Here is a 16,794-nt window from a genome sequence, read left to right as displayed (position 1 = left end):
CCTGGCAAAATTTTTTTGCTGTCCTAGGCAGATAAAAAATGGCCACCTACATACCAGCAGACTTCCAGGACACTGACAGCTATTCCCTTGTTGTAGTTTTCTGCCTGGAGCTGTGCTGGAACTTCATGCTCCCATTCCTACCACCTCCTGCCAGTGAAAGTGTGCTTATGCTGATGTAGAACTGGGAACTGGAATGGTTGAAGTGCAGGTGCATGCTTTTTCCCTTTGTACAGGTGGTGAGGATTTCTGGCAGCTGTTTGTGGTTCAATGTCATTAAACAGCGGTAAAAAGGTTGCTCAGAATGTGACTCTCAGAACCTGACATCTGATTTTTGCTGTACACTAGACTAAAGGTTACTAAAGGACAATTATGAGTAATGTTAAATTAATGTAAAATCATATAAGATATTTAAATTCAGTTATTCAAAATAAGCCATTGAAATATGTCTTAAGATGGGCAGGTGGATGACTGTTTAAGAATCAGTGAGTTTGCCAAGGTTCAATTGTGTCTCCTTTTCACAAATATACATCTTCAAAGTCTTACTGGAGTTTGGCATAAGTTGTTACTGTCTGTTAAATGAGAACGGCCTATTAAATCACAGCAAGGAAAAAAGTTATCTTGGATTTGTTTTGAAAATTCCTGTTATCCACAACGTCAAAATGTTACCAGTCTTACTGTGTCAGTAGTGTTAATGGAGAAAAGTCGTTTCTTGATACTATTTGATGGCATCTCTTTTTTCTGTTGCTGAAAAAGAGGAGACAAAAAGTTGAGACAGTAGTGATACTGGGGGCTGGGAGGGTGCCCCTGCTGTATTCAAATAGTCCTTTCTTTAAGGTGATGCACAGCATTGTTCCAAATGAAAAATGAAAAAAACAGCCATGAAATAAATATCCATGCCACTGCAAACTGCTCCACTTTGAACAGTTTTGTTATAGCATTAATTTACACTTTTTAGAGTTACAAGAACGTTATAAACCATAGTTCAGGTTATCCTCAAAAGACTATTCTGTTTCTTGCTTAGTGTTGGAGATTGCTGAGTCTGATGGTGAGATTACTTAAGCATTATCAAATAACTAATGAATTCCTAAATTTAAATTAGGAATGGAAGTGCTATACTGAATTCTTATTTCAATGTCCAGAATTTAAAATACAAAACATCTTTGCTATATTTATGCATAAAATAGCATACTCTTTCAATGAACTTATTTCTAAATACAAAACATTTGCAAACAATCATTGTATACAAAGTCTAAATATTTAAGAAACAAGTGAAGGAAAATCACTTCCTTCTTAGCTGTGTTAAATTTGTATAGAGAATTTAGGGTGTTCTTACAATTCCAACAGTTCTTGTGATCTAAAATTTAAAGGGTTTTTTTGTTTTCTGTGAAGAGGCAGAAGTAGGAAGGCAGGAGAAAGGAGGTTATTTATTAGACTTTTATAGTCTTTGCAAATCAGGTAGTAAGCAATGGTTCTATTTTACAGACCAAGTTGTAAGTACTGCCTCTCTTCTTGGTTCCTGAAAAAACAGTATCATCATGGCTTTTAAAGTAGGGAGGGCCTGTCTTTTCAAGAGTAGAGTATTGTTAAGGTATTTAGTAGTAAGTAAGCACCTTTTAAAATTACAACCTACTGTTAAAAATACTGTTAAACACTAAAATGATGATAAGTATTATATCATGTAGAATGAAACTTACAACCTAGAAGTTAAAGGTTTGTATTCCAGAGTTTGTAACTGACTTTGCAGTAGTAAGCTTGGAGTTATGCTCAAGGAAGTCTTTGAATTCTCTTTCAAGGCTCCTATGCCTGTTGCTCATTAGGGAAAAAAGATTACATTTTATAAGAATTTAATTAATATATGTTTCATTTAATAAAGTGATACACTGAAACCAAATATAAACTGTTTGTCCCTGAACTCCACGTAGGAATGCTCATCAAAATTTTTTCTACTTTTATAGAAGTGCAAACTACTGTGTAATGACCTCAGAGAGGTTTAGTAATGTTGTTAATATTGCCTTTAATATTGAGGTCTGTTAACAAATTTACATAAAGGTAGAAATGTATTTTAGTGTACTGAGGCATTAGGAAACAAACCCTTTGTACATAAACTCACCTGAACTGTTCCTCTATAGAGAAAACATTTCTAGCCTTATATTTCAGTTTTATAAAGAGAAATAATTGTAAGACTCTGCATTCCCATTGAGAAACTGACTGAAGTCCAAATGCAGGGAAAGTTTACCAGGTGAAAAGAACCCACAGCAGGGTGGAAAGAGTAAGGCTTTTGTATACCATCATCCGGGGTATGACTTTCTAGGTCCGTGTGTCAGGATTGTTTATTAAGCTCAACTTTTCCCCGTTGCGCTATGACTGTCGTAAAAAAACTGCTTATTTAGAGTTCCCCTGTGGCTGACCAAGTAGCAGCTGTGAAGAGTTCTGTAATGTGAACTGCAAACTGTTTTATTAAACAAATGCCAGTTGTTACGCACAAATCACTCAGGGTAGAGTGCCAGAAAAGATTGAGATCTTCCTCTACCACCATATGACGGACAGCCCTCGCCTGAGAAAAGTTTGGGGACTAAAATAGCAAGGGTGGGGCAAGCCAGGAAGTAGGAATTATTATTTTGAGGGGAAGCACATGCTGGCCACTCACCCTCTGCCTCTCCTAGCTGAGGATGCTAGTCCGTTGCATTCAGATGCTGCTAGAACCTTCCAGAAAGTTTTCACAAGAAAAATAAATTCGGAAGTGCTTGTTTTATTTTAGGCAGTTGATTATTTTAGCAATATATTTAAGAAGAAAAATACTTGCTGCTACCAACATACAACTGCATGTGCCAAAATTCAGTTCACAAAATTTGGGAGTCTCTTGATGCAGTGAAAGGCACAAAGTATAATCTTCCCAGGTGTATTCTGCTTGTGGAGCAGGCAGGTGACATCTCAGCATGCTCTTCTTGCTTTAAGTATTTCTGGTGTACCTGGAACTGTGCTGCCTAGAAATCTTATTAGACCAGCAGGTAAATTCTGCTTGCAGTTATATTAGTAGTAAATGCTGAATAAGTCACCTGATGCCATAGGAGTACTGCAGATTTTTCAGCATTTGATCCTAAATACCTCATTCTTTAATATTTTCTAAGCTATGTTATTTGTTACACTTAGCATAAAGAATATCTACTAAAATTGCTTATTACTATTGTAATAATTGAGTAATACACCCTGCTTGTTCTTTCTTCCCCCCCCCTCATAGTTTTGCACAAAAACAATGAGAATATTTTCTAGTCAGCTCAGGTGCCAACACATGAATAACTGTATGACCTAAACACTGGTCTTACACATACAAACATGAAATACAAAGGCTACTCAAAGGTCAAGAAACATCAAAGGTTGAAGACATGGATGTCTGCTGCTTGAACTGTGTTCCCGAGTCCACCTAGTAATTTAGATCATAGCAGCTTTAGGCTGACTCAGCCCAGCCTTCGAGGGGCACAGTTTTTTCTTAGCACTTATTGAACAACTGCCAGCCTATTGTTCCCGACTATTGTTGTCTGAAAAGACAACATGTACTAAAGATGAGAAACAGGAAATGTTCATTTGTCCTCTCTGTGGCAGAAGAAACTTTCCAGATTCCATGTGTTGAGGTAATTGTTCAGAAGAGTATTTTTCTTCAAAATGCGCAACAGTTAGATCACTGGAACAATGGTGACGGCCAGTCACAAAAATATATCACGATTATGTATTTTATAAAAGAAAACACTACCCATTTTCATCTGCATGCAGAGGAACGTATGTGTCTTACAACGTATAAACTGTGAAATACTTTATTTAAATGACATATTAAGGAATATTACAGAGGTTCTCTTTTGGCTTTTGCTACATGCCAGAATACATGGCTCTTCTGAGATCCTTACTTTCCAGTAACTTCTGTTTCCTTTTGCTTCTAACAACTATGTCTTTGTAGCTTGTTACTTTTCCTCTTTTAACTGGTTCTTGGCAATCTATGACCTTCCTTCCTACAAAGGGTCTCCTTCACACTTCATTCCGCAGCATGATTGCTTCCCTGCGTAAGCTGTTGGTGACACCACACACAGAATACAGGATTTTCCATGTACAATCCATGCCAATCGGCTTTGCTTCTGAGGTCAGGTCCTCATCCGAAGCAAATTGTTCTGGTTGGTCTCTTGTAAACCCAGTCCCTGCACAGCCCTCTCCCCTTGCCTGTGCAACTCAAAGATCATTAGTAAAGAAACAGGAAAGGAAGTAGATTTGTGAAAGAGAAGGTAGTCTCAAATCACCAATAAAAATGACCTGATGCTGACTTCCACTATGCATTTTCATATATTTCTGCAAGTCCAACTGCAGGTAGGGCAGACAACTGCTCCATGCACCCTACTTCTTGGGGAAACATAAAATACGTAGTAAACTATTGTGCCAATTAATGGCAAAATGCTTGTGGATTAATATCTTTCACATGTCTTGTAAAACTGGTAACTTACATCTGTCTCCCAGAAGCAGTGATTTTGCTCATCTTGTATTTTTAAAACAAGAGAAAAAGTATTTTCATTTATCAGTTATGTTTTCTAATATATGTACTCTCAAGGTTTTTACTAAAAGTTTATTTCTATTTATCTAAGGTTGAATACCACCCTTTCCAAAGACCTCAGGAACTGGTCAGTTATTGTAGGAGCAGAGATATTGTTTTTGAAGGCTACTGTCCTTTAGCCAAAGGTGAAGTACTCACTCATCCTAGTATCATTCAGCTGGCAAAGAAATATGGCAGAACCCCAGCACAGCTTTGCATACGCTGGAATATACAGGTAATGGAGGGTGGTAATAAAAACATGTCTCCTCTCTCAGGGAAAAAAAAAATGCAAATAGTTTGGGTTTTGTGCATCAAACCAGAATTTATACAGAACATATTTTTGCCTTCAGTATGTTGATATTGTGTGAACTAACTGTGTACTAGAAATTTGGAATGTAGTACGCAAAGCACAGTAGTATTTTAAATATGCAAATAATCTGATTGTAGAGAATAAAAAGCACCACCATTAAAAGAGATGTTTTCAAACTAAATGTTACAAACAGTATGGTGCATCTTTCCATTTCTGTCACTCAACACAACTAACTGTGTACTAGAAATTTGGAATGTAGTACGCAAAGCACGGTAGTATTTTAAATATGCAAATAATCTGATTGTAGAGAATAAAAAGCACCACCAATAAAAGAGATGTTTTCAAACTAAATGTTACAAGCAGTATGGTACATCTTTCCACTTCTGTCACTCAACACAAAGTACTAAGCAGTGAAATAGTGTATTAAGTTGACATAAACAACATAATCTGTGTTGGAATTTAATGCAGTGTATATAACTGCAATTGAAAATAGCATATAGAAACAAATGTCAGTGTCTTCTGAAAAATGAAATTAAAACCTCAGAAGACATGAGGAGTGTCTTGAAATGTTTTGGAGAGAGATCATTTTCTTTGAAACTATGTAAATTTCAATGACGAGAAGCATTATGTTTTTCAGAATGGGATTGTCACTATTCCAAAGTCCACAAAAGCAGAAAGGATAGAGGAAGACTGCAAGGTAAGATTTGGTTATGCACTCAAGTCTGACGAACGTTCACATTACTGTTTTTAATACTTGGTTTGCCTTCCCATTTTCCTATACCAATTTTATATTGGGGCAACTCAGTTAAACCTGGCAAATTAGAGTACCATAAAATTACTACAATATATAGTAGAAAACCATAATTTACAAATGTCAGAAATCACCTGGAGAGCTAATCACTGTGTATAAAAAAGATATCCATAGAAAGACCTTTCATAGTTGATTTTTATTATTAATATTTTTATTTATTACTTGGCTGATTGCAGAGCATCCTAATCTGGTTATGGTTAGGTCCTTGTGATAAGCATACAGGTCAAATGGAAGGAGTTTGTATGCTATGGATAACACTGTATGAAAGCTGTAAAACTCCCTTGGGGATATCCCAGATAGAGACCTTCTAAGGAAATCACAGTCCTGCCAGAGCTGACTCTTCCCCTACCTTTTTCATTCTACTTGACTTGCAGAGAAGGTCCCAGCATGAAGGGGATGGACAAGGAAAAGTAGGGAACGAATGAGGATTGGCAGCATGATTCCCCCCACCCTTTTTTAATTTCCTTTTCATACCTAATGTTTTTAATTCATTACTACTTTTTTCTCTTCATGCTTTCTTTGGGGGAGGGGAAACCACAACAACCTTACTGTTACTTCCAAAAATATTGTAGGGGTATGAAGTGTTTGGCAAATCAGGAAGAAAGTTTGCACCTGCTAGTTAAATCTCTGTGTGTGTGCGCTGTATTGTGAACCAGATCAGAGAACAAAACCAGGTTAAAAATCCTTCCTTATTATTTTTATTTTATTTTACCTAATGATATTTTAAATCCAGATTAATTCTGTTTTTTACAGAGTTCATTCTACGGCCCCACAAATACATTTTGGACAACTGAGGGAATGCATTGCAGCAAAACTTAAAACACTTAGGCTGGAGAGGAGGAGGGGAGAACTGGCACAGTTACTGAGTGTTGTTTATCACGTCTCCGTTGGTTTTCCTTTCCACCGTGCCAGTGTGTTGGCCTGAGTCTCTACTACCTCTAGTCACATTGGTGAAAGCATGTATCTCATTAAGCCCTCAGTATCTAATATAGTATTTCTAGTTCTGTGACTGGTCCTTGGTTTAGGTTTAAAAAGCTTGAGCACTGAGGTTTGACTACAAGGGTCATTCCAAGAGACAGTGATTGCTGGATAGTGCAGGATGGGAGGAGCTCATTTGGCACAAGTTCAGGCTCCACAGGATCTTTTTATTGAGTATGGAGGAGCTCTGACAATGACAACAGACCAACTTAAAGCAACTTCAGTTCTGAAGTGATGATGTCTGAATAAGACACCTACTAAGAAAACACTGACACCGTCATTCATGTTGCAGGTCTCACAACAGGAGAAGTTGGTGGCTGTAAGAACCTATGCGTGAAGACAGGTGGTTGCTTTCAAGTTCAAGTTAGTATTGAGGCACTATAGCACTGTATCTGTTTCTGTATTAGCTGATGCATGAGTGTTTTGTCTAAGTACACATAGAAAAGATAGATATAGCCTTTGGTTTGCTAGCTTTATAAATGTCCTGATACGTTCTAGTAATTCTCTTTGGCTAAAGTTCTGAGGAAAAGAACTCTAAACACTCAAAACAGAACATGGGATGTAAGTAAAATACTGAGCTCAGGTTTCCAGAGGGATTGCAGTCAGGGTATTCATATATCTCTGGCAGTGACCATATAGAGTGCTGTCAAAAACAGCTTTGATGCTACCATTTTCTTGGACCCTTGCCTGAGGCCAGAGTGGTACAAAACCATCTTAACAGAGTCTACAAAAAAAATTAGTCATAAAAGGAGCAAAGGACCCAGTGGAGCCCATCAGCTTAATGGAATTATTTGTCTATGACAAAATATAAGAAGAATTTCCAGAAGGAAAAACACAGAAAAAGTTCTGCCTCGCATTTAAATGAATCTTGGTCAGTTTAAATAACAGAAACACTCCTGATTCTGTCTGTGTTCATGATGTTAACTATATATGCATTCCCATAAGTGTTTGATTTTACAATAGCAGAAGACGATGTTGAAATTCTGAATGGAATGCATGATGGGAGACATGTTTCCTGGGACCCAAGCCTTATCGTGCGAATGAAGGTTTGAGCTCTTTCCCTTGTCAGTGATCAGTGAGTCACACCATGTAATTTAAAATCAGGGAAGGTTACAATAAGAATATAATCATAAGATTAATGGCTGCTATTAATCATAACTGATTTGAAATCCTTAACATTGATAACAGACAAAAGGTATTTTTGAGGGTAGCACTTTTGTACAGACATCTTACATTTCCATCTCAAATCCTGATCCATAGTTCATCGAAGCCCATGTAAAGCCTCCTATTTGTGCCATTGACCCTACATCAGGCCATTTAATCAAAGAGCATGAGGAGATCTCCTTTCTTTAAAAATGTAAGAAGAAATGATACCTACTAGTGTACAACACAGGTGTTAAGGATGAAATAATTTTTCAAGTACTTTGTTAGTGGGATACAATGTACAAAGAAGAAAAAGTTGGGTGAAAAAATGTTAATATTATTATTACAGTATTTATACTGTACAATATACTGCAAATCCCCATCAAAAATACAATGTCCCTGTAATAAGTAGTATCTGAGCATCACCAAAAGTAGTATTATGCATCTTATTGCATAATAATAGCATTGACCCAGAGAGTTCTATGCATATTATTTACTAGCCTGTAGATACAACAAAGTAGAAATCTCTCCAGAGAAGTCCATGTACAAATGCTGCTATCTGCATGGCTAAGAGTTGAGCAGCAAGTTCTAAGAGCCAAAGAGGCATCTTTGTTATTACTGATCTTTATCTCTTACTGGAAATTCTGGTGAGTTTTGTGTAGCTTTTAGTGAGAATTAGTTTAGCTTTCATATTGGATTTGTCCAGGAAATCTCATTAAGAGACCATACTGTTCCTCAGATTTCTTTATAAAATATGTATGTATATAGAGAGATAGATATAGATATATGTAGTTTACAGATCTGTTTTGAGAAATATGTCTGCCGAGTCTTTTATCGGCTGGGTATTCAACTTCTAGTCACATTGGTTTGATATTTTAGGAGTTCCTGTGTCTAGAAAGGTATGGAAAATCTGACTATGATTTATATTGTGTGTGGACTTCCTGAGGCAGTTTTCCCAGTGCTGTTCTGCTTTACTCATATTGTGAAACAGAGCTCCTTAGTTTTTTATCAAGAAGTGACTTACAGCAATCATATATTCTAGCCTGCATTGTTTATCCTCAAAGTAGAGCTTCTATACAGCTTGGCTAAAATACAGACAAACTTACCTTTTTGATAACAGCTCCTCAAAATAATTGGCTGGTTTTTCCTGGTAAACATTTTGGCTAAAATTTGTCTAGATTTGCCTCTGGAATAATTAATATGTTATTACTTTAAAATACAAGATATTGTATGAAATGCTGCGCTCACTAATACCTGTACAATGTACTGTTCCAAGAAAGAGACACAATCTCCACAGTAAGGTTATTTTCTGGAGTTTCAAGTGTGGCTTGCAGTTTGGGGTGCTTCAGTATCTGGGAATGCCACTTTAGGTGTCTAAGAACAGCTACGTACCTGGCTTCACTGTTGTGATGAGGGGTTCAATAGTTCCAAAAAGTAAGGCTTATTTATAAAATCAAGGTAACTTTTAGGCTTTTTTTAGCTTTTGCAGAAAATGGTGGCAATGACTAAGTGAAAATTGGAAAGATTGCACAGAAATAAACCTTTCTACCAGTGGTTATCAGCTAATTCTGCTTTTGAAAAGTCACTTTATAGAGCAATACCTTAGTAATATGAAAAAAACCTGTTACTGTGCTGTTGAGGGACACCTTGCTACACAGCGTTTCTGAATTCATAAAATGAGGACTAGAAGCGAATCATGTGCCTGGTATTCACTCAGTGTGGCTTTTTGGCAGTGAAGACTTCCTCGAAACTACAAGAGAAGTTGGAGTTTTACCTCTAGTTCTCCCTAAAGAAACAGACATCACATCAATGTACTATTTCCAGCACAAATGATGTACACAAAGTGAACCAAATCTTTACGTATGCTAGCAAATTCTAGCTTCAGTATTATCAGAACAGTGTCAGTTAGGACTAGCTACATGGCTAGAAGTCCTGTGTTGGTTAGAACAGCTGTTTTTTCTGCACTTATTTCTGACTGATTACCTCCCTGTTCTGAGCTAAACAGAACTAAACCAGATTTTCTTGCTAATCCCCCACATAGATGACTTTAGCCTACAGTGAGGATGGCTTCCTAATTCATTGATATATTTCATTGTTTCCTCTGTCAAAGAGATTTTACGGTGGTTTTTGCATCTGCATCTGCTTTTGCTAGGAAGTCAGGCCACCATTTTCTCTGATCTAGATCATGGTATCTAAGCAGTACAATGAGTAATGAAAGGAATAATCAGATAGAAATAGTATTACTAAAAAAGTGTTCTTCTTAAGGAGCAGTTGTGGCAAGTTACAGTTTTAATCTAATACTGACCTAACGACCTTCAGACTTAATAATTGTTGTTTCAGGACTTTTTCTGGGGTTTGGGTTGGGGTTGGCTTTTTTGGTGACCTTTTCTAGCAATTCCTTTGCTACCAGGTAGTGGCTTTAGAACTAAAGAGTTTAATTTAACTATGTACAAAGTCAAGTGTAATTTCAGGCAGTATAAGCTTTTTAAGTGCCAGAACTCAGCTGACCCATGCTATGGTGTAGCATGCAGTTTTGCACATTGTGCCATCACTAATAGCCATTGCTTTCTGCTAGAAGCTGTAATTGCCCCAAGAGACTGGAACCCTGTTATCTCCTGTGAGCTTGGGATATGTCACTGGAGTCTCTTCCTTTGAATACGGTGTTCACAAGTTTTATACTACGTTAGTTAACTTAGAATCATTGAGCAAATCCTTTTTTGCTTTTGATCAGGTTGCAGAAGGAAAGGCAGACTCAGTAGATTCATATTTTATGCTCTTCTCTGCAACTCAATTGACATTACAGATGTGGTAGATAGTTTTCTTTTTAAGCAAAGGCGCTGAAGAATAAGTCACATCACCTCATCTAAATGAACGTTTCTGAAGTACTGACAACTTTGATCATAGTGTAAAGAAATAAGACAACTAATAAGAAATTAGAAAGTGAACAGTAGTGAGATTTAGGGGTAGCAGTAAGGAGCGATGTTCTGTAATAGGAGCAGAACTTAGAAGACCAAAAGGATATAAAAGTGCTGAACATACAAAATCAGGAAGTTTAACTCCTTTTTTTATTTCTTCTTTGGTCAGTTAGCCTGCAGGTGCTCATTTTTTTTTTTAAGACTTTTTTTTTTTTAAACTCAAAATTCATCCCTCAAGTGAATTCTTGGAATTATATGCATATTCTTCCCCAGGGCTGAAATTCTTCCCCTTGTCCATGTTTCTGTAAGACAAGCTTTCTCTAGAGAGAAAACTTTTTCACCTTTCTACAGTGACCATTTTTAAGATACAGCAATGCATTCATTTTATCAGTGTAACCCATCATCTTGCCAATAGGAACAGGGAATACATCTGAAAATTGAAGGCACTTTTTCTTCCATATTATGTAGGTCATTTATGGTAGTGCCTGATTGGGGCACTCCTTTCTAGTTGAGATAAACCATTATTTAAAATAAGATACAATTTTTCAGTGTTATCTAGCTAAGTGCAATCAGCTGCCTTTGCAGGAGCACTGTGACTCTTAATTGAAGGGAGCTCTCTTGAAACAAGGAAAGGAAAAAAAACTGAAAGTCAGTGGAAAGGGTGAGGCTATTTTCTATGCAGCTAAGTAGCTTTCTGTCTGAGTGGCTCCCTCTCTACTTTTTCTTGCCTATTTCTGAATTTAATCTTTTATGTTACTGGAGATGAAGGCACCTGAGAATGCTTAGTTGAAAAATAATGGGAATAGGTTTGTAAAGTGCATACTCGAGGAAAATTTTTTCTTTAATCAGGCAGCAGAAGTGTTTCTACCACACCTGACCTGCAACATAACTTTCAAGACATTATTCTTCTGACTAGCATGTGTAATAAACTATAATACTAGTAAGTTTACAAATCCACTAAGCCCAGCAGACTGCATAATATTCACCCTTCTTTTTGCACTGTGGTTAACACCAGCTGATTTTCTTTTTAAAATAGCAATGCTGAACTGTTCTGACAGGAAAGCTGACGTTAACCCCATGTTTTTGAAAATGGGGACAAAGGTGGAGTGGCTCTTGCTGACACTAATTGAATCCAAGCAGTTAACTCTTTCTACGTCGCCACACCCCTTCCAAAGCTTTGAAGCTCATCTCTGACTATGGTGCATTGGGTAAAAATAACAGATACGCCAACCTTCTGGCAATTTTTCATGTTGCTGTGCTGGGAGTCTTTCTCTGTACTAAATCTTTTGGCACTTTTTGCAGCCTCCATTAAGATGTCTGCACTTTTGAAAGAAAATGTTGAGTATTTACACTGCCTTGTAGTGAGCCTATGTTGTAATTATGATATAAATGATGCAGCCTTACTGTTTGTCTTTATGAATGGCTGCTTATCCATCTGCAGCATCATATAGGACTAACTATAACTGCCAGGACATTACAGAATAGTAATGACTTCTAAGGGACCAGAGCATGAGTACTATCTCCAAAACTGGCCACTACTCATTAGGGGGGAAAAAGGGGGGGGGGGGGGGGAGAACACAAAGCCTGAAATTAATTTAAATCAATGATGCTGATGCTACTTCCCAGTGATACAACATGTATCACTGTGTAAACCATTGTAGGCATGACCAACATTATGGGATGTGCTTCTCTAAGCAGCTTTGCACAGATCCATTTTACCAATCTCAATCACTGTGCCCAAGAGGAGTATTTAATAGTGGCTTTGCTAGCTGGTGCCCTTTGAGAACCATTCTGTAGCTGAACTACTAATAGGAAATTCAGGAGTATGTTAGCAGCATTATCATCCTATTAATGATTGTTCTATTTTTTTCTCCAGCAAAATAGATTTCCAGGACTTTCTAGATGATGCTTCAAAATTCCAGTGTAATGAACTAGTGCTGAGTTCATAACTTGGCTGTGAAATTTGGAGGGGGCGGGGAGTGTACCATTAGTTTCACAATTTTCTGGTAACAAGGAGAGCAGAGATTGTTGGGTTGTTTTGTTCTGGTTTGGTTTTTCTTTTTTCTATGAATTCATTTGTTCCTAATGGTTCTTCATGACCTGGATTCATCCCATTGAATATCCATAAGTATAATGTTGCCAAGGTGAATTTACAGTAAATCACTTGCTTTGGGTGCAGTATAAAGGTGGTGGAAGATTAATCTGAAGCATAGCTGTCAAGGTTATACATATACTTTGGTATAAATTCACTTTCCTGATGTTGAAATATATATATTTGATGGAGTCTTTATATTAATGAAATGGCAACCAGCTATTTTATATCACATGGTTTGTGAGATTTTTTGCATGATTATCATGAATGCCTTATAAACCAGATAGAAATGCCTTTGATTAATCTGAAAAATTGTCACAGGTGGTTTTGGGGTTTTTTTCCAGGAAATGGTTATTTTACTTCTTCCCACCCTCCCCATGTTACTGGTAAGTAATATCTGTAATCTGCCAAATAATTGCAGATTTTCCATATAAGACTTCTGTTTTTTCAGAATAGCACGTTAAGTTCAGTTATGTCCATTAATGTCTTTACGTTTTCTTCTAGGGTAAACTAGAGTAGGACTTTAGTTGACTGATGCGTATCACTGGAATAAAAAATTAACCTTCAGAAAGTTTTCTAATGCTGTGTTATACAGGTTCGTTACTGTAGAACTTCTGCTATATTTTAATATATATGAAAAAACCATGTATCATGATTAGATGTATTAAAGTGTGTTAAGGTTTTGGGTGCAGTGATACCCAGTAAACCTATTGCATGTCACTTTCTCAACTACTTCAATTCTTTCCAGTGGGACTTAAGCTTTTCCTAATGTTATGTTCAGCTTAGTGATCTAAAAAAAGTACAAATTCTCACAAAAATGAATATAGCAACCTTTTTACAATAGCCTTTTAAAACAAAAAAGGCCATTTAATTAATATTAATTCATTATCAATAACTTAAAATAAAAACAGACCACCTGAGTTATAGAATGCTAATACTAAACAAATATGTGTGCTTTAGTCTTTGCAGTGTTCTCATCAGTTGTTTTTTTTTTCTTTCCAACCCAGGTTTTTGATTTTAATCTGAGGGAAGAAGATATGGAATTTTTGAACACTATGAATATAAACAGAAAATTAATTCATCTAACCTATCCACTGTGGAAAGGATAATTTAAAACCAGATTGTTCTATACTGCAGAAGTGATGCAACTGAAACATTCATTAACTTTAAACAGAACAATAAATCTAAATTGTTTTCTTGGGTACTCAGAGTACCTAATAAATATCAATCAAAAAAATCAGTATCAATGGCTTATATATACTGTTATGTTAACGAATTAATAAAATCATTTTGTTTACTCTTTTCTTCGCTGATTTCATACAGATACAGAAATGCTTACTTCCAGCATTTTCTCTGCTTGGAACTTTCTGGCATATTCTCCCAGTATGGGTTGAGCTATCTCACAATATTATCATTAAGTTTCTTTTGCGTGCATGTACTTCATTTAAGGTGTCTTTTTAACCCATTTGAACAGACTGGGGGGGGGGGTCCCGTTACAGATTTTGAAAAGTATTTGTTACTTCAAGGCACATATAAGAGCATGCTACAATGCATGTAAATCTTGAAAAATTATTCAAAATATGGAATATTTGTTCTGAGATTGCAGTAGAAATCTGAATCTGATTTTTTACACTGTTTTTTACATTTCATGTAGTCATGAGAATTTGGGGGAATTCTGCAGGCTACTCTTGGTACTTTCTTGGTGAGCAAACCTGTTCTGTTGGTACTGTTTTAACGATCTCCTGTCTTGACCTAGCACATCCAGGAGGAATGGCTCTAGTTTGTGGCCTGAGTTGTGTTAGAATGAATAAAAGTACTTTTTGCTTATATAGATAAAGATTTTTGAAGGTGCAGAAAAGTAGTGTGTTGGAGAAAAATCCTTTGCTAATCTGTCTTGCAGGGATTTTTTGTATCTTTTCAAGATGGATAATGTTCAGACACTCCTCTGATGCAATCATGAGTTGTCCAGCAGTGCCAGCACTCAGAGAGTAGGGTCTTCTGGTGGTGTCAAGAGTCCACTGATCCATTAGTATGCAGGCTTTGGGAGTACCCGAGCTTGCAACTTCTTTTCTGACAAGATCAAAGCATTTTCCTGCAAGGAAATTGCCCTGTGACTAGCCAGCTTTCTGAAATTCCCACTGCACTTAAGTTCTGATAGGACGTTCCACCAAGAACTTTGGTTGTCACAGGCAGTCAATTTTTTTTTTATGTTGCCATGCTCTAAAACGTGAGTTTCTGCTCATCCTAAAAACTCAAGTATCTAAGAGCATATACATATCTAAGATCCCTGTGAACAAAAGTGTCTGCCTCTCTATGCTTGTGGACATGTTGTGGAAACTTTGGGGTTTTTTAACTGGTTTACCCAGGTCAAGTAGCTGTTTGTTATGTATCAGTTTGGTGTCCTGATGTGCGCAGCCCTCCTGCTGGCATTCGACAGAGACCTACATTCTGGTTATTTCTGAAATGGTGTGTGAATAACATCGTGTTGTCCTGTCTCCGTATTCTGACTGTAGGCAATTCCAGAGTCAATTTTTCAAAGAAGCTATATATACCTTGGATTTCTGTAGTGTATTTCATAGAAGTACAAGCTTCCTTAACACTGGACCTCCAGTTGGGGAGGTACTGAGAAAAGAGTTTTTGTTCTGTTGGTGGGGATGGAGTGTAACGCTGATGTAAATCACCTTGCCAAGACACCAGCATACTTTTGGTAGAGTTGGCTGGACCAACCTGACTTTACCTCTGTTTGTGTTTCAGCCCTTGTAAGCAAGCTACAACCTGTGCAGTTGAGCCACGTTAACCTATCATCTCTGAGGTTTTGGACAGCCTTCAGTGCAAATCCAGCTGATCTGGCTTCATTTGCCTGAGAAGAATGAAGCTATATTTCAGTTTCCTCTCTGTTGAGATGTCAAGAGGGTTATAAATGTGTGTGGTCCTCTAATTTTAATGATGCTTTTTGTGATACAAATACCCAAGTATTTGGAGTGGAACTGAAATTGCCCAGGTATTTTACACAGCCTCAGACAAATAATTTGTTGGATGTCACATCTCTGAGTTGGAGCCCTCTCAGCTGGTTAACCAATAACCTAAACATGAAAGCCTGTACATCTGACTGCTGAAACCCTGAGTCATTCTATCCTTTAATTAAAGCATGTTCCTTTAATATGTTCCTCTTGCTTAAAATTATGTGAGAATTGTTTCCTAGAGGAAAATGCCTAATGAATGCACTTTTATTTAGTATTTTCTGTAAATTAGCTAAATAAGGGGGAAAGCTTGAAATATCTAGGGTATGTCAGGCAGTTGCAGGGGATGCACGTGTCAACCTCAAGCATGATTTATCTTGCATGCCTTTTCTGACAGTTGTAATTTAACGGCTGTATTTTCCTCCAGGCTCTCAGGAGGCTAAACATCTTTTCAAGTTTCTAGCTTTGTGGTGGAAGAGTAAATGTCTGTTTGCCAGTGTAATTCATCTGAGTCATTCTGGGAGAGGCGTGGAACAATTCAAGCATGACTATTCTAAGAGGGACTCTCTTCCTGAGGGTAGAGTTACTCTTGCTGTCTTTCAGAGGAAAGTTCCCCATAACAACTGCTACTGCTAATTGACTGGTGTGATGCTATGAACTCAAAGACCTAATATATTGAGCTCTGGTCTATTGTGATATTCTTTTGCATTTCAATTTGACATGGAGTTAAAGAGAACAGAGCAAGGAAGGAGGAAGAAAAATTACCACCAGAGTTAGCATTTCACATACACTGAGGTGGTTTTTCTTTAAAAGTTTGAAGAGAGAAGGAATTATAAAACCTAAACTCACTTCTTTCTCAGTCTCCCTGTAATAGTACTGTTATTGTAAGTAGTTGTCATTGCCAGTTTTGTTTTAAAAAATGAATTTAAAACTTTTTTCATATTGTCAAAGGCGTAGGTTACCTTACAAGACTTTTTGGCATGTAGAAACACCAGCGCAGGGTCGTGTTTGACGG

General features: G+C 37.1%; 1 protein-coding gene across 1 annotated transcript in view; it reads left to right on the top strand.

The window, feature by feature from the left end:
- LOC128148618 (uncharacterized oxidoreductase ZK1290.5-like) overlaps window positions 1-14,121 on the top strand; it is a 52,638-nt gene extending 38,517 nt beyond the window's left edge. The window contains 4 exon segments of the mRNA XM_052802653.1: window positions 4,623-4,805; window positions 5,518-5,577; window positions 13,164-13,205; window positions 13,827-14,121. Coding sequence (XP_052658613.1) covers window positions 4,623-4,805; window positions 5,518-5,577; window positions 13,164-13,205; window positions 13,827-13,928 — 387 coding nt within the window. The 3' untranslated portion in view covers window positions 13,929-14,121.
- The last annotated feature ends 2,673 nt before the right edge of the window (window positions 14,122-16,794 follow it).

The sequence above is a fragment of the Harpia harpyja genome, chromosome 11 (genome assembly GCF_026419915.1).
Source record: "Harpia harpyja isolate bHarHar1 chromosome 11, bHarHar1 primary haplotype, whole genome shotgun sequence".
NCBI lineage: Eukaryota > Metazoa > Chordata > Aves > Accipitriformes > Accipitridae > Harpia > Harpia harpyja.
Note: the sequence above shows the minus strand (reverse complement) of the source record. Positions and strands in the feature narration are given on the sequence as shown.